Source organism: Corvus hawaiiensis, chromosome 27, assembly GCF_020740725.1.
Source record: "Corvus hawaiiensis isolate bCorHaw1 chromosome 27, bCorHaw1.pri.cur, whole genome shotgun sequence".
Taxonomy (NCBI): Eukaryota; Metazoa; Chordata; class Aves; order Passeriformes; family Corvidae; genus Corvus; species Corvus hawaiiensis.
Genome location: NC_063239.1, coordinates 1,949,991 through 1,966,387, shown reverse-complemented (window position 1 = coordinate 1,966,387; position 16,397 = coordinate 1,949,991). Strand labels below are relative to the sequence as shown.

Here is a 16,397-nt window from a genome sequence, read left to right as displayed (position 1 = left end):
GGCTCCAGTGCCAGGCTGGATCCTGCCCAGGGATCCCCCTCCCGCAGCCATCCCAGCTCTGGCATCACCAGCTCCCCTTGGGGGTGTTCCCTCCACACGGAGGGGTTTCAGGGAGCAGCCCTGGGGCCGGTGCTAGCCGGGATCCATCCGGCTGGATCCAAATGGTCACGGCTGCAATGCCAGGCTGGATCCTGCCCGGGGATCCCCCTCCAGCACCACCAGCTCCCTCCATTCCCGGGAAGCTGCTGTGTCTCCCACCTGTGGCCTCCACACCCGGCATCCATCCCCTCTTCCCAGGTGCCAGCCGAATGTTCAGGATGAGCTCTGGAGGGCTCCAGGGCGTTATCCCAATCCCAGCACCTTTTTCTTCGGGAATTCAGCCTCCCGCCTCGAGCTCCGCTCACCACGTGCTCCCTGTCTCCCACCTGCTGCTCCCGACGACATTCCCGGTCCCAGCCGCCGAATGCATCCAAGGCGCGCCCGGGGCAGGACGCTCCGGCTCTCCCACCCTTTTCCTGGATGTTCCCACCAAAACTGGGGAGCCCCCAGCCCCCAGCACCGTTCCCAGACCCCGCGCTCGGCACCGGGGGGCTCCGGCAGCCGCCCGGCACATCCCTGCCCACGGGAGCATCCCTGGGAGCATCCCCGGGGCCGGCCGCACGTTCCCGGCTGGCATCGCCGCGCTGAGCAAACAGGAAACACTCGCCCTTTGTTAATCCCGGCCCGGGCTGCGCGTTAAATATTTATCTGTGAGCGGAGGCTGGTGCTGGGAGCCGCGGGGAGGGAGGGAGGGACCGAGGCAGGGCTGGCGCTGGAGGCTCCTCGCCGGGCACGGGGACGGTGCTCGGGGACCGGGAGGTGAGTGGGGGTCCGGGAGGGGGGGTGTCGGCAGCCCAGGGTGGGCTGTGGTGAAGGGGGCTGCTCCTCGCATCGCCAGCGGGTGCTGCGATCTCCCAAGGTGTCACCTGGTGGGCTGGAAGGGACCTGGAGGGGACCTGGAGGGGACCTGGAGGGGACCTGGAGGGGATGGTCACCCCTTGGCAGCAGGGATAGGGTCGGGGGTCCCCTCGCAGGGTTTAACCCTCCCCCGCCCTGCTGCCCTCCCTGCCCTCGTCACCCCGGGGTCTTCCAGCAGGATCAGCCCCTGTCCCCAACCCGTGTCCTCGCTCCGGTGTCCCCAGCTGGCACCAAGGAGCCGCCTCCTTCCCACGGCATTTGGGCGGGAGCTGCGTCCCCCAGGGCCGTGGCAGAGGGGAGTCCCCTGGGTCCCCGGTGTCCCCGGTGTCCCTGGTGTCCCTGGTGTCCCCGGTGTCCCTGGTGTCCCCGGTGTCCCCGGTGTCCCTGGTGTCCCCTGTGTCCCCGGTGTCCCCGGTGTCCCCGGTGTCCCCTGGGCGCAGCATCGCAGCCGGACAGGGCTCCTGCCATCGTCCCCCTCGTCCCCAGCAGCAGGGGGCGGTGGCCTGGTGGGGACCGAGGGGTGGCAGCGAAGCCGCCAACCCCCGGGAGCTCACGTGGGAGCTCACGGGATGAGGAAGGGCTGGGGCTGCCCCGTTTTGGGGGTGTCAGCAGTTTAGGGGAGCAGGAAGTGGCCGGCGGGTGAGTGGTGGGTGCGGGCGCTGCCCGAGGGGGTGAGGGGGGACACGGGGCACCCCCAGAGCGGGGCACGGGGGGGGTTCCATGGGGGTCCCCATGCCCGGATTCCTTAGGGATAGGGGGATGGAGGGGTGCAGTGGGGTGAGGGCTCTGCTCTGACTGTGTCCCCACGCCAGGGCTTGGGGGGGCACAGGAGCACAGACCCCAATCCCCGCTTCAGTCCTCACCTCCTCTCAGCATTTCCCTCCTCATCCTCTTCCAAAAATCCCCCCCAAATCCCTTTCTCCATCGGGTGGGGAACTAGTGATGCTGGAGGGGTTGAGGTGGGACATGTGCAGGCCACGGGGGTTTCACATGGGGGTCCCCAGTGCCCTTATCCCTGGGGGATGGAGAGATTGAAGGGATGGAGGGCATGGAGGGCATGGAGGGGTCACCCGTGGGAAGTGGGTGGCAGTGGGGATGGGGCCTCTGCTCTCACCGTTCCCCCATCCCGGCGCTCGGAGATCCACGGGAGCACAGACCCCACTCCCCGCCTCAGTCCCGACCTCCACCCAGCACTTCCTTCCCCATCCCTTCCCGAAAATCCCCCGCGAGTCCCCGTCTCCATCGCGCCAGGGGGCCGGCGACGCCGGGCTCGCCCCGTTTCGTAAGCGGGGCCCGGGTGCGCGGGAACGCGTGCGCGGGGCGTGGGATGAGTTCAGCCTCTTGGCTCCATTCCCTGGATCCCATCCCTGGAAATGTCACTGGAAACTCTGAATGGGCCGGCCCCGCTCCAGAGCGGAGAGCGCTGGGGGGGCAGCGCACCCCGGGGGGGTCGGGGCACACGGGGACCCAGCGCCGGGGAGGACGGTGGCTCCCGACCCTCCCGGGGGATGCTTTTGGGGGCCTGTCCCCGCCAGCCCCCCGCGATGCGCTGAGGCCCCCCCGCTCCTTCTCCCGGCAAAGTTCGTGCCGTGGATTTTTCCTCCCTGCCGCTCGCAGCTCCGTCCCGCTCGCCCCGGGGCCCCCCAAAACCCCGGCGCTTCCCGAGGGTCCCCGTTGGCACGGCCCAGGAGGTAAGGGCTGGCTGGGGGGGGCCGGCGAGGAGGGGGTGGCCCGAGGGGACCCCTGGGGTCAGGTTTTGGGGGACACTCCAAAGGAGGAGAAGGATGGGGCCGAGCCCCGTGTGGGCGCTGCGCTGGGAATGGCGTGGAGGTTTTTGGGGTGCCCTGGGGGGATGGGAGCCTGCGCCCCACTTTCTGTGCCCCGGGGCACATCCTTCCCTGTTCTTCAGTTTTCCCACGGGGCTGATTAACATTAATTACAGCCCTGGGGCTGCGGTGTCGGGAACAGGGAGCCGAGGGGTCCCCAGCCCGATTTGGGGGGTCTCACACACACAGAGGGCACCGTGCGGGGCTGGCACCCCCCGGCAGCCTCCCAGGACGCCCCGTTTGAGGCGGGGTCTGGCCACGGTGGGCACCTGCGAGCGCCGGTGTCCCGGTGGGGACGGAGACGTGAGGGACGAGCCAGGACACAAGTGTCCCCCAGAGGCCCCGGGGCTGCGCTCGCCCCTGGAGCCATCCCGGTGTCAGGAACGGCTCCGGGGGTCCCGTCCCCCCCCAGCTGCCCCCCGTGCGGTCCGTGGTGAGCCACAGCATCGCCCTCCCGGCGGGCGGTGCCGGGCTCGGCCGCGCGTTCCCGATTCCGCGTCCCTCCGTCCCCTCTCCCTCCCTGTTTGCGCTGCAGGGCGGGGAAATATTTCTGCCCTGTCGTGTTCCCGGCCCTGGCAGCGCTCCCGGGCGGGCGACGCTGCTGCAGCCACGTGCCCGGGCGGGAGGGCACCGCGCCGGGATGCCGGGGCGATGGGAACGCGGCACAGCCATCGCCCCGACCCGCTCCGGGCGTGTTCTTCCCCAAGAGCCCGTCGGGCTGGATCCACCCGTGCAGAGCCAGCGCTGGAGAGGGGCGGGTGGTCTGGATCCGCATGGAGAAGGCGGTGGGGAGCCGTGCCAGGGCTGGTTCTGACCAGGAACAGCCGCTTCCCCTGGCACCGAGAGGCTCCCTGAGCTGGGGACGGTGCCACCGTGGTTAGGGTTAGGGTCGTTGTCACCCCATACATGGTGTCCCTTGCGCCTCTGAACAACAGGGGATGCTCCCAGCGGTGGAATTGGGGGTCGTCCGAGCCCCCATCTCTGGAAAAGCCTGGGAATGCCCAGCAAACAGGGACAAGGGACGCCCCGTGAGCACAGCTGCTTTTCCCACAGGGCACCAACAGCCCCGGGGCACCATCCCGGGCCACCCCCCGGCCATGGCGGGCCGGCTTCAGCCCCCCGACACCAGCCCGGCTCTGGGTGTGGAGGACGTTCCCCGCCTCCACCCACCTCTGCAGGTGTCCCCGCAGCCCACGGCGACTCGGGTGAGTGGGGCTGGGGGCGGTCACATGCCGGGGAATTCGGGGGGCTGCGCTCCTCCATCCCTTTGCCACCCCACCTGTGCTGCCCCCGCGCCAGCCCCTCCCTGTGCCACAGGTGCCCGTCATCCGCCACCGCGGCTCCAACACCCTCAACTTCCACTTCCACGACCCGGAGAGCCGCGGCACGGCTGAGAACAGCCAGGGAGCCCCCAAGAGCTCAGGTACGGCCCTGAGCATCCCTGGGGACACCCCTGGGGACATCCCTGGGGGCTCCCCCGAGCGATGCCCACCCGAGCGATGCTCACCCGAGCGATGCCCACCCGAGTGATGCCCACCCGAGCGATGCTCACCTTGTCCCCAGTGAATGAGTGGTACCAGACCTGGCCGGCCAAGGAGGTGAAAGCCCCCAGCACCCCCGTGCCCGCCCACCCCACGCCCAGCCCCAGAGCTGCCCCCACCTGCCCACGGCCACCGGGCTGGTCGGCCACCTGGACCAAGGACAGCAAGCGGCGGGAGAGGCGCTGGGTGAAGTACGACGGCATCGGGCCCGTGGACGAGACGGGGATGCCCCTCGCCTCGCGCTCGGTGAGTGGGGGCGCAGGGCGGGGGTGTCACCCCGCTGTCACCCCCTCACCACCCTAACGTGTCCCCCCAGAGCGTCGACAGCCCCCGGGACTGGTACCGCAGCATGTTCCGGCAGATCCACTGCAAGCTGCCAGGTGAGCCCAGGTGCGCGGGTGCGGCACAGAGCGGGCAGAGCTCGGCACCCGCTCACCCCCTCCACCCTCAGAGCCCGACTGGGACACCCATTCCTGCCCCACCACGGCCCCTCCATCGCCCCCCAAACCGCGGCGGAGGGGGTCGGCTCCAGCTGAGCCCCCCGGAATGCCCAACGGGATGGACTGGTGAGTGTGGCACAGGGACGTGGGTGCCCACGGGGTGGGGCCTGTGGTGGCTGAACCCTCCCTCCCCCCTCAGGACCCGCTGGGGTGCCACCGCCGAGCCTGGCAGCATTTTTGACTATGAACCAGGGAAGTTCTCTCCGCGGGAGCAGGTAGGCAGGTCCTGGCACAGGGGGAGGGCAGTGGGCACCGCAGTGGGCACACACCTGACCGGCCCCTTGCCCTTTCCAGATGCCGGCAGCAGTGCGGCCGACGCGGGCTCAGTCCATCGAGGTGAGGTGGTGGTGGCGGGCAGGGGGCTGGGGGTGGCAGCGGGGTCCTGGTGCCCGCGGGCAGTGCCAGCCTGGCCGGCCACAGCCCCGTCCTGCCCGTGCAGGTGCTGCTGGAGCAGGAGCTGGAGCAGCTCAGCGAGGAGCTGGACAAGGACATGAGGGACATGGAGACGCGCCGGACCCCGCACCAGGTACCCCGGCCCCCTCCTGCTGCCCCTTGGTCCCAGCAGGGCATCCAGCTGTGGGCACATCCAGCTGTGGGCTCAGCCTTTGTGCAAGGCTTGGACATGCCCATGGTGGGATGCACAGCTGGGTGCATGCGTGCACATCTGGATTAATGCCTGGATGGATGCACATCTGGGGGCATGCGTGGCTGGATGTTTGCACAACTGGATGCCTGCACAGCTGGATGTGTGCACGGCTGGATCCCTGCACATCTGGATGCCTGCACATCCGGATGAGTGCGCAGCTCGCTGCGTGCACATCTGGATGCGTGCACAGCTCGGTGCCTGCCTGTCTGGCTCCGCGCACATCTGGACCCATGCGCGGCTGCTCAGCTGCCTGGAGCCGTGGCCGTGGCTGTGGGGCTCTAGGACCCAGCCCGTCCGTCCGTCCATCCGGCCAGCGCTTTATTGGCGCAGCCGAGCTGGACTCCTTCGCTTCCCGCCGAGACTCGGCCTCCTGGATGATTAATTTTTCTCTCCCACCCCCTCCCGCTCCTCCCGGCAGAGCCCGGCGGCTGCTCCCACCGCTCGCTCCCCTGCTCCGGCCTCCCCGGCTGCTCGGTGAGTTCAGCGGCTGCTCCCACCTCCCGTACCCCCAAATCCCCCTGCCCAGACCCCACTCGAGGCGAGGGACAGGACCCCGCTCTGGGGGTGGTGGGCGGGTTGTCCCTCCAGCGTCCCGCGGGGTGGGAGTCTCCGGGCATCCCCCACGGGATCCCCACGGACACCCCCGGGGCACCGCTGGCCCCCTCGTCCCCCCACACCCCGGCACGGGCGGGACCCGGCGCCGGGCCGGCTGCCCGGTGGGTGGGACGGGGCCGGAGCGGGGCTGACCCTTTCCCCCGTCCCTGGAGCAGGGACGCCGTGTCCCGGGGCTTGGCTCCGTCCCAGGGGAGGTGACGGCGCTCGGATTCCCACCGCTGTGTCCCCACGGGCACCGGGAGGGGACAGCTGTGCCGGCGGGTGCCGGAGCACCCCGGCATGGGGTGGGCACCCCGGGGTGTCCCCACAGACCCCTCTGTGCCCCGGCAGCGGGAGGAAAACAAACGAACAAGCGCCACCTCTTGTAGGACCTACCGTAACCCCCAGGGGCGCGCAGCGGGGACGGCTCCCCCCCTCCCCAACCCCTCCTCCGGCTTGGGGGGGGGGCATTTGGGCTCTTGAAGTGCCCCCCGGAGCGGGGTTATCCATTAGCCAGGCCGCCCTCCCCGGCGCTCGCCTGCTCCGTGCTTCCTGCTCGGCGGCAGCGGGGCCGCGCTGCCGGCGCTGCCGGAAAACTTTGGACCTGTCCGGCTTGGCTGCAGCTGGGATGAGAGCCTGGAGGCGTGCAGAGAGCAGACCCCGGGGTCTTGGTTCATGGAATTCGGGGGATCCTGGTTCCGGGGGTCCCCGATATCCTGGTGTGTGGGACCCAGGGGTCCTGCCCACCGAGGGCAGCAGGGTCAGAGCAGGGAGGGTTCATGGCAGCAGGGCTGGACACGAGGCTCAGGCCTGCCCTGAGCCACTGTCACCCCACAGGAGCCCCCTGTCACCCCGCCGGCTGTGGAGCCCCCCTGTCACCCACCGCTTACCTGCCACCCCCAGCATGGAGCGGGGTGGGCTGGGGCTGGCCAGCAACCGCAGCCATGCGGCCCCTGGCAGAGGTGAGCCCCCCTGAGCTCCCCTGAACCCCCTGACCCCCAGGCCCTGCCATGGGGCACCCCAAGCACCCCGGCTGGTGACACCCCGCTCTTTGCAGACACCCTCAGGCCAGGGACCCTCCCCAGCTTGTCCGACCTGGGGGACCCCGTGGAGGCCGTCAAGAGGGAGGAGAAGAAGGTGAGGCTGGGGTGGTCCCATCCCATGCGGGATTTGGGATGGCTGGGACTGGGGGCTCTCCCTGTAACCCCTCCTCTCCCTCCCCAGATGAAAGCTGCTCGCCTCAAGTTCGACTTCCAAGCTGAGTCTCCCAAGTAAGCACCGAAACTGCCCGGGGTCACTCCTGGGGGTCCCGCTGTGCCCCTCGGGTGATGGCTGAGGACAGGGGGAGCCCCGGCGCGTGGGGTGGCCCTGCCAGCTGGGCTGGGGGCGGGTCTGTGCCCCCGGACACCTGTGACAGTGTCCCTTGCAGGGAGCTGACGCTGCACAAGGGGGACATCGTCTACATCCACAAGGAGGTGGATAGGAACTGGCTGGAGGGGGAGCACCACGGCCGCGTGGGCATCTTCCCCTCCAACTACGTGGAGGTGAGCCCGGGGCATGAGGGGGCAGCGGGGCCGGGGGGTCCTGGCGCTGCCCCTCACCCGCGTGTCCCACGCAGATCCTGCCCCCCACGGAGGTGCCCAAGCCCATCAAGGCTCCCACGCTCCAGGTGCTGGAATACGGCGAGGCGCTGGCGCTCTACAACTTCCGAGGGGATCTGCACGTGGAGCTCTCCTTCCGCAAGGTACCGCCGCTCCGTTCCGTGCCGTTCCGTGCCGTGCCATTCCGTGCCGCTCCGTGCTGAGCCGCCCTCTGCTCCCGCGGCAGGGCGAGCGGATCTGCCTGGTGCGGAGGGTGAACGAGAACTGGTACGAGGGGCGCATCTCGGGCACCAGCCGCCAGGGCATCTTCCCCGCCACCTACGTCCAGGTGCTGAAGGAGCCGCGGGTCAAAGCCACCGCCGAGGACATCCCCTCCTCTCCCGCCCCCGCCAGCCCCCGCCCCGCCGCCGGATCCCCGTCCCTGCAGCGCTCGCCCGGTCCCCGGATCCCCCAGGTTCCCACCGGCTCCCCCCGGGAAGAGAAGCGGGGTCCCGAGCTGACGGGCGGGCGCCCGTCCTCTCCGCGCCACCTCGGCGCCACCTTCCCCCCCTCCCCAAAGCTGCCCCACGCTGGCACTCCCAGCCCCTTGGTGGCCTCTGCCAGCCCCTTAGTGGCCTCTGCCAGCCCCCCACACCCTGCGGCCGCCCACCCCCAGGAGCCCCGGCGTCCCGCCTGGACCTCCGAGCAGGTGAGTGCCCCCCGCCCTGGCATCGTGCCCCGGCACCGCTGGGGCTGTGGGTGCTGCCCTGAACCCACCCTGTCCCCCCACAGCACGCCACCCCGGGGGCACCCACCAGTGCCCGTCCCGAGCCCGCCCCGTCCTACAACGGCTCTGAAATCCGGTGGACTCCGTAAGTAGGGCCAGGAGTGTCCCCAGGAGCGCGGTGTCCCCATGAGGGACCCATGGGGAGGGTGGGCTCTGCCCACGCTGTGTCTCGCAGGTACCGGGCGCTCTACCAGTACCGGCCCCAAAACGCCGACGAGCTGGAGCTGCTGGAAGGGGACCGGGTGGACGTCATGCAGCAGTGCGACGACGGCTGGTTCGTGGGTGCGTGGCCACCGGGGTGGGGACACGGCTGAGGATAAGGTGCCACCCTCACCCCTCACCAACCTCTCCGTTTCTTTATCCCCACAGGAGTGTCCAGGAGGACGCAGAAATTCGGCACTTTCCCCGGGAACTACGTGGCGCCGGTGTGACCCGCAGCGCTGGGGACCCTGGTGGGAGGAGTGGGGCTGGGGGCTTCCCACTGCCCCGCCTCAGCCACCCTGTGTCCCCGCAGTGTCCCCCCACGGGGATGAAGTGCCTCCAGCTCCCTCCCGCCCCTATGGGGCTGCCTCTAACAGGGACAAATTCCCCCGGCGCGGGGGGTGTCCCCCACCCCAGTGCCTTAACCCGCCCCCTCCTCACCGCTGCCCGGTGCCCACCGCCCCGGGGGTCGCCCCGGGGGTCTGGCCGGTGCCGGGCCTGACCATGACGGCCGTGACCCGGGATGTGGGTCTGTGTCCGGGAGTCGCCTCCGCTTCTTTTCCATCATTAAAGCTCAGCTCAGTCCGACTCCGAGAGTGCCGGGATTGGGGAGGAGCCGGTCCCGGGACACGTCCCACCGGGAGCCGTGGGGCGGGAGCAGGGGGAGGACGCTGCGTGGGGCCGCGGGGATCCCCCCACGCCCACGGGCGGGCCCGGTCGGTGCCGGGGCGGGCCCAGCCGCCGCCGTGCGCCCCGTCGGGGGGGTGGCCGTGCCCTCAGCCCGGCCCGGCCCGGCTCCTCCCGAGGAGGCGGTGCCGTCCCGGGGCCGCGCTCGGCTCCGCAGCCCCGCGGGGCCGCCCGGCTCGGACGCCCCGGTGAGTGCGCGGGGGTGCGGGGGGCACGGGGGACTGGGGAGGTGCGGGGGGCGCGAGGGGTCGGGGGACGCCGGCTGCGGCTGTCGGGAGTGTCCGTCCGTCGGGGGTCCCGGTGCCCGGGGGTGGGGAGGGGTGTGCGGGCAGCCTGTCCCGCCGCTGTGTCCCCAGGTCTCCAGGTCCCCAGATCCCCGCGGGTGCCAAGTCCCTGTGTCCCCAAGTCCCCACGCCTCCTGGCATCGCCCGTCCCCGCCGCTCGCCCCGCGGGTGCCAGGCGGCACCGCCAGTCGCCGCGGGCACAAAGACATCGCTGTGCGGCGGGGACAGAGCCGGGAGGGAGCGGGGACACAGGTGGGGTGCGGGGGGCCGAGGAGGGGAGCAGGGGATGGAGAAGGGGAGCACGGGCAGAGCTGGGGACAGGGATGGAGAAGGGGTGCAGAACACAGAGGGGGGGTACGGGGGCTGGAGAAGGGGTGCAGGGATGGAGGAGGGGAGCAGGGGATGGAGGAGGGGAGCATAGGACAGAGGTGGGGTGCAGGGGATGGAGAAGGGGTGCAGGGTCTGGAGAAGAGGTGCAGGACTGTTGGGGGGCTGGGGTTGGTGCCCAGCCGGGTGTGGGGGTCCCCGGGCCGGCAGCCCTTGCTGCCCAGGGATGCTGAGCGGGGCTGGGCATGGGGAGGGGGTTTGGGGTTTGGAGTTTCCTCCCGGCGCTGGAAGCCCAGCCCAGGAAATTCTTCCGGGCAGCCTCTCAAGCCCCTCTTTGTGCGCTTGGGATTTTTAACATTCCCGGCGGCTGCGGACGGGGTGCCCGGTGCCGGATGGGGTGCCCGGTTCCAGATGGGCTACCCAGCTGTCCCGGGCTGTGGCGGGATGGGTGGGATGGGATCTGGTGTGGGTTTAGGGGTGCCCATTCCCACCCATCCCATCGGAGCCAAGGGCTGCGCCGCTCGCTGGGGTGCCATGGGGACCCTGTGCCACCCCCGGGGGATCCTCAGCGTCCTTCACCAGTGCGGATCTGCTGCGGGATGAAGGACTGGGGCTGGGTGAAGGTCCTTGCTGGGTGTCGGACCCTGCTGTCGCGAGCAGCAGGATCCGTCCCTCGCTGCCACATCCTCCCGTCCAAACCCCACGGGCTCGGCTCTGCCAGGCCACAGCGCTGGCCTTGCTGCCAAGGCGTCACCGATTTCCTGCCTTGCTCCAGCTCCTGGGAACGACCTTGGCTGTTTCAGCTGCACCACGGGGTGCCTGGGACCCCCTGGCCCCGGGGGAGGAAGCCGCCGGCCTCGGGGCGCAAGAGGAAGCGGCGGTGCCTGCTGACACCCTGCGAGGACCTGGGTCCCCTCCCCGGAAGGAAAGCGCTGCCGGCGCTGGGGACCCTCAGGGTGCAGCGGGCACAGGGAGGCCCTCACTGGGTGGTCTGTGGGTAGGAGGAGGGGGATCCCCTCTGCCTCATTCCCTCCGTGCCCGGCATCGCTGACACCTCCCTGCTGCCCACCCAGAGCCGCCGCTGCCATGCCGCTGACGGTGACACTGCCTGGCCCGGCCCCGTGGGGCTTCCGCATCTCCGGGGGAAGAGATTTCGGGAAGCCCATCACCGTCTCCAAGGTAGGAGCCCCCCACGTGTCCCTCGGCCGGGGAAGGCCGCCGGGGCGCCGGGCGGGCCGGGCTGCTCGGGGGAGCGGATCCTGTTTGCTGTCCTTGAGGGATCCTGCTCCGTGGGAACGGCCCACGGCGGGCGACGGCGGCAGGGGGGGGGGCTCCTGTGGCCCCCGGGCTGGGCAGGGCTGTGCCAAATTTCCGGGTGTTGTTTCCAAGGCCTTGGTCCCCTCCCGGCAGAGGGTCTGGCACTGCTCTGTCAGGCCGTGGGGATTGCAGCGGGTGGGAGCATCCCAGCGGGGTGGGGTCGGGGGCTGAGGGCTGCACGGGGGATGCTGCACTGCACGGGGGTGTCACCGGGGCTGTCCCATGTCCCCTTCTCCATGGAGGTGACGGAGCACGGGAAGGCGGCCGCGGGTGACCTCCGGCCGGGGGATGTCATTGTCACCATCAACGGGGAGAGCGCGGCCGAGATGCTCAACGTGGAGGCACAGAACAAGATCAAGCAGAGCCCCGGGCAGCTCCGGCTGGAGGTGGAGAGGTGGGTGGGTGCTGGGGGCAGCCCGGACACCGCCCCTGGGTGCCAGCGGTGTCTGCACGCGGGCTGGGGTCCCCAAGCACGTGTGTGTCACTTGTTTCCCCCGCGGCGGCTCTTGGGGCTGCGCCATCCCCGCGGGAGCCCTTCCCGGCTCTCTAATTAAGGAGACGGGCGCTAACGAGGCCGGGCAGCGCTGGCAGCCGTTACCTGGCCGACTGGTCCCAGTTGGGGACGCAGCTGCTCCCATTGCCGCTGCCGGGGGCTGCGGGGAATGGTCACACCGTGCCGTGCCAGGGGCTTTGTGCTGCTGGGCCAGATCCCAAACCCCGCTGCTCTCCCTTGTCCCCAGGTCCCCGGTGCCACCTCCCAGCCACACCAACGGGGACACCTCACCGGAGAGGTTGGCCACGCGCTTCCAGGTGAGCCCTGGGCAGCCCCTGCACACCCCGGCCCCCCACCCAGGGCTGGTGGCAGCTGCTGGAGTCACCCTCCCCTCCCCAGGACACGCTGCGGATGCGGAATGAGAGCCAGGGTGCCCTGAGAACCCCCGATCCCAGCCTGGCATCCCTCGCCCACCCACCTGGCAGTGCCAGGTAAGGCTGCGCCCGGCTGTGTGTGAGGCTGGGGGGTGGGCAGGGGTCTGGGGAAGGTCAGGGACCCCCCTGATGTCGCTGTTCTCTCCCCCAGCTCGGAACCCCTGGAGCAGGAGTTCACCTGTCCCAGCCTCTGCCAGGTGAGCAGGGAGCTGGGGGCCTGCAGGGGCCAGGCAGAGATGCTGGGGGGGCTTCTGTGCACCGAAACCTTTTGAACCCCCAAACCATCCCCCTCTGAACCCCAAAATCATCTCTATTTTAAGCCCCAAACCACCCCACTTTGAACCACCAAACCATTCCCCTTTGCAAGGCCATGCCATCCCCCTTGACCCCCAGACCACCTCATTTTAAGTTCCCAAACCTCTTCTGAGCCCCAAAACTACCCCACTTTGAGCCCCCCAAACCACTCCCTCTGCACCCCCACGGCCACGTCACTGCCCAGCCCTGCTGTCCCTCCGGGTCCCCGTCTGCGGTGGGTGCCGCCGGTGTCCCCTCCCCGCCGCGCTGGCAGCACCCCCGGCCCCGCGGGCACCGCCGCACCTGCCCAGGGATGTTTTGCTCCTCCTGGCAGCGGCGCCAGCCTGGGGAGGCCAAACCAGTTTGGGGAGGCCCAGCCCCGCTCCGGCTAACCCGGGGCGCTGGGGTGTTGGCCGGGCAGGGACCCACGGCCCGGCGCACCCCCGGCACCGCTGCCGGCCCCCGCCGCGGTGAGACACCCGGGAGTGGGATCGGGATGCCCGGGGTCTGGATGCCTCCTCCACCCCCCAGCTCAGTCCCAGGATGCCCGCGGCCGCCCCGTCCCTCCCTGCGGGCAGCCGCTGGCTCCGGCCTTGGCGTCTCTCTCCTTTCCTCCCTCCCTGCTTTCTCTTTTTCTTGTTTTTCAAGCCCAAATTGGGAAGAGCCGCGGCCCCGAGCGCGGCCCTTCCCAGCTGCCTTTGGCCGCAGCCCCGGCCGCCCCTTGGCTCCTCCGGCCGCCCGCTCCCTCCTTCCTCCCCAGCTCCTTGTTTGCTTTGGTGCCGGCTCCGAAGGGTCCCTCCCTGTCCCAGAGGGTCCCTCCCTGTCCCAGAGGGTCCCTCCCAGCTCGGACACTCCAGCCATAGGGCAGGGGACATGAGGATGCCGTGCCCAATGCCCCCCACCCAAACCCCTGTGCCCAAGGGGGTGGTGAGGGGATGGCTGCCCTCGGACCCCACTCTTCCTCGCATCCCAGGCAGGCTGGTGCTGGATGCCAGCAGGGATGAGGCCAAGGCCCAGCTCCCTCCGTGCCTAATTTTAGCTCATCCCTCGTGACCCCACAGAGCCTCAGCGCTGCCCCTCTCCCTCTCCACGGGTCCAGGCAGGGGGTCCCCGTGCCCACCCCGGGGTCCTGCTGGGATTCATCCCCGTCTGCGTGGCAGCTGCTCCCAGGAACATCGGCTTCCACTTATCCAGGGTTCCGCTTCCCGGCCTCGCTGGGGCCGCTAAGCAGGAGCAGATGGTGGGGAGAGGAGAGGCGCAGGCGCGGGGTTATGGGGTGGGGGTGCTGCCCTGGCCCCCCTTGCGGGGGTCCCGCTGACCCCAGCCCGGGTGGGAAGGAGAAGCAGCTGCCCCATGGAGCATCCCTGAATCCCTCTGGGAACCTGGGCTTGGGAGAAGCCCCTGGGCCAGGTCCGGGTGTACTTTGGGTGCCTGGGGGGAGAGGGAGGGTCTGTTGGCACCCTTAGGTCATTTTGGGGGGCTGCTGCAGTGCCCCACCCCAGCCCGGCTCCCCCTGGACATCCATCGCTTCTCCCCCTGCCAGGAGCGAGGACGCCTGACCCGCCAGAGCAGCTCCCAGGGACCCATCCTGCCCCCACCCCCCTGCCCACCCTCTCTGGGGCCCGGAGCCCCCCCAAACCCCTGGGAAACGCTCAGGGAGCGGCGCCTCTCCTCCCCCTCTCCCAGCACCTGCCACAGGTACGGAGCGGGCTGGGGGCTGTGTGGGGGGGGACTCAGCGGCAGGGAAGCCCGCAGCCCCATGTCCCCACGCCGGTTTGTCACCCGTGGGTGCTGAGGGAGCCCGCGGAAAGGGTTAACTCACCTGTAGGCAGTGGGAGGGCCGGGCAGGCCGGGGCAGCTCCCAGGGTGGAGGGAGCAGGTGGCGGACGGGCAGCGGCGTGCAGCCGAGTGGATCCTGGAATCCGGGCGCTGGGAACCCCCCCAAAACCTCCCCTCGGGCTACCGCCCCACAGCCAGGGCTCGGAGCCGGCCATGCGGCGCTTGGAGGAGGACTCGGAGGTCTACAAGATGCTGCAGGAGAACCGCGAGCTGCGGGCGGCCCCGCGGCAATCCAGCACCTTCCGCCTGCTCCAGGAGGCTCTGGAGGATGAGGAAGGAGGTGAGGGGGGCACGGTGGGAGGTGGGAGGTCTGGCACCACCACAGGGGGTGGCAGGACTCCCCCTGATGGCCTCGTGTCCCCGCAGGAGGTCCCGCAGCTCCCTTCCCCAGCCGGCTCTCGGCCGGGGCCCGCAAGCCCGTGGCGGGGGTGCAGAAGCTGCACGTCTGTGAGAAGTGCGGGAGCAGCATTGCGTGAGTGGGGCTGGGGGCCTGGGGGGTCCCGGAGCTGGGTCTGTCCCTGCCACCCCTCCTGGCAAAGCCAAAAAAAGGGGCTGCTCTCGGGGTGGGGGTGTCCCCGGACAAGGATCCGTCCCTGACGTTGCTCCTGGCGGGGATAAAATGCGGCGGATCCCGGGTGTGGGTGGGGCAGGTCCCAGGGCAGGATCGATCCCAGCTGTCACTCCCGGCAGGGTTAAAATGCGGCTGATCCTGGGCTGGGAATGGGGCTGGGGGGTGCCAGGGCAGGATCCATCCTTGTCATTGGCCCCGCAGGGCAAAAATGGAGGTGGTCCTGGCGTGTGAGTGAGGCCAGGGTGGTCCCAGGGCAGGATCCATCCCTGCCAGCGCTCCAGGGCCACGATGGGGCTGAGCCTGGGTGCGAGGGGACCCTGGGGACACGCAGGGTGCCTCGGCTGACCCCATGTCCCCACATCCCCAGGACGCAGGCGGTGAGGATCCAGGACGGCCGCTACCGGCACCCATCCTGCTACACCTGCGCCGACTGCGGCCTCAGCCTGAAGATGCGCGGCCACTTCTGGGTGGGGGACGAGCTGTTCTGCGAGAAACACGCCCGCCTGCGCTACCAGGGACCCCCGGGGGGCCCCGTCCCCCGCCCTGTGTCCCCCCGCTCCTGAGCCCTGGCCACCGGCACCGTGCGAGGGGGTCACCGCCAGCATCCCCCCGTGTCCCCAGGGCGGTCCCACCCCACCGCGGTGGGGCTGGGGTGGGGGGCTGAGGGCACTGCCAGGCTGGGCATGGATGGGATTTGGGGGGCATGCGCTGCAGCCGCCCATCTTCACCCCTTTGTGGGTGTGTGTGATGAGCTGGGTGAGTTCTCAGCCCGAGGGACACCGAGGGGACATTGGGGGGGGATCGCTTGAGCACTTGGGTACCGGAGCAGGGGGCTGGCACCGCTTGGGCACTGACTGCAAAGGGCTTCTCCGAGCAATTAAACCAGATTCTCTATAAATATAATATATATTTGCTCCACTGCCGTGTCTGCTCTGTGCCGGGACCCCAGGGCAGGGGGAAGGGGGGTTTTACGCCAAGCCCAGGGTGCAGACAGGGACCCCCCCGACCCCTCAACCCTCCTGCCTGCACCCAGGGTGGGGGTCCAGGGCTAGGCAGGGCTCCGGTGCTGCTCCAGCCGGCCTTGTCCTGCCCTCGGGAAGGTCAGAGCTCCCCGCAGGGTGGGATGGCCCCTCCCGGCGTCCCTGGGAGGTGTCCGGGTTTATTGGGGGCTGTTGGCCGAGGCCTTTGTCCTGCTCCAGGTGCTCTTATCACCTCTCCCCGCCCTTCGTGCCCGCCTGCACGGCTTTGCTGTTATCTGGGATTCGCTGTTATCTGGGATTAGCTGTTATCAGCCACTTGGGAGGGTCCTGTCCCTTCCCCTGTCCCTCCGCGGCGGGGACAGCGAGGACCCCCCTCCCCTCGTGCCTGGGGTCTCACTGGGGTCTGTTTGGGGTGCGCCACAGCCCCCCCGTGCGCCCCGGGCTCGGTCACGGAGCTCTCACCATGGAATTCCCAATTGAACATCCCAGAGGAGCTGTGGCTGCTCCTGGACCCCTGGAAGTGTCCAAGGCCAGGCTGG

General features: G+C 70.0%; 2 protein-coding genes across 4 annotated transcripts; both read left to right on the top strand.

Annotated features, from left to right (window-relative positions):
- The first annotated feature begins 790 nt into the window (after positions 1-790).
- On the top strand, positions 791-9,220 carry SORBS3 (sorbin and SH3 domain containing 3). The gene is made up of 19 exons (XM_048287302.1): positions 791-858; positions 3,837-3,988; positions 4,101-4,206; positions 4,347-4,570; positions 4,641-4,704; positions 4,776-4,890; positions 4,964-5,039; positions 5,119-5,160; positions 5,264-5,350; positions 5,889-5,944; positions 6,902-7,026; positions 7,122-7,201; positions 7,289-7,335; positions 7,494-7,608; positions 7,683-7,808; positions 7,892-8,353; positions 8,437-8,516; positions 8,607-8,713; positions 8,801-9,220. Exons 2-19 carry the CDS (start codon positions 3,881-3,883, stop codon positions 8,860-8,862), a joined length of 2,082 nt encoding a protein of 693 aa, XP_048143259.1. The 5' UTR covers positions 791-858; positions 3,837-3,880; the 3' UTR covers positions 8,863-9,220.
- A 194-nt stretch (positions 9,221-9,414) lies between these two features.
- PDLIM2 (PDZ and LIM domain 2) lies at positions 9,415-15,796 on the top strand. Of its 3 annotated transcripts, none has more exons than XM_048287318.1 (10): positions 9,415-9,507; positions 11,004-11,109; positions 11,487-11,641; positions 11,988-12,057; positions 12,140-12,231; positions 12,326-12,371; positions 14,012-14,166; positions 14,442-14,587; positions 14,674-14,779; positions 15,246-15,796. In XM_048287318.1, the coding sequence occupies exons 2-10, from the start codon at positions 11,017-11,019 to the stop codon at positions 15,439-15,441; spliced, it is 1,059 nt and encodes a 352-aa protein (XP_048143275.1). In that variant the 5' UTR covers positions 9,415-9,507; positions 11,004-11,016; the 3' UTR covers positions 15,442-15,796. The 3 variants fall into 3 exon arrangements, with proteins under 3 accessions (XP_048143275.1, XP_048143276.1, XP_048143277.1); XM_048287319.1 differs by having other exon boundaries at positions 9,416-9,507; positions 11,490-11,641; XM_048287320.1 differs by lacking the exon at positions 9,415-9,507 and adding an exon at positions 9,627-9,855.
- Positions 15,797-16,397: the final 601 nt, after the last annotated feature.

Excerpts from the sequence above, each read along its gene's own strand:
- PDLIM2 (XM_048287318.1), top strand. The coding sequence starts at position 11,017 with ATGCCGCTGACGGTGACACTGCCTGGCCCGGCCCCGTGGGGCTTCCGC. Across the intron at positions 12,372-14,011 it reads CCTGTCCCAGCCTCTGCCAG|GAGCGAGGACGCCTGACCCG; the intron begins GTGAGCAGGGAG and ends TCCCCCTGCCAG. Across the intron at positions 14,167-14,441 it reads TCTCCCAGCACCTGCCACAG|CCAGGGCTCGGAGCCGGCCA; the intron begins GTACGGAGCGGG and ends ACCGCCCCACAG.
- SORBS3 (XM_048287302.1), top strand. The coding sequence starts at position 3,881 with ATGGCGGGCCGGCTTCAGCCCCCCGACACCAGCCCGGCTCTGGGTGTG. Across the intron at positions 5,351-5,888 it reads CGCGCCGGACCCCGCACCAG|AGCCCGGCGGCTGCTCCCAC; the intron begins GTACCCCGGCCC and ends TCCTCCCGGCAG. Across the intron at positions 8,714-8,800 it reads CGACGACGGCTGGTTCGTGG|GAGTGTCCAGGAGGACGCAG; the intron begins GTGCGTGGCCAC and ends TTATCCCCACAG.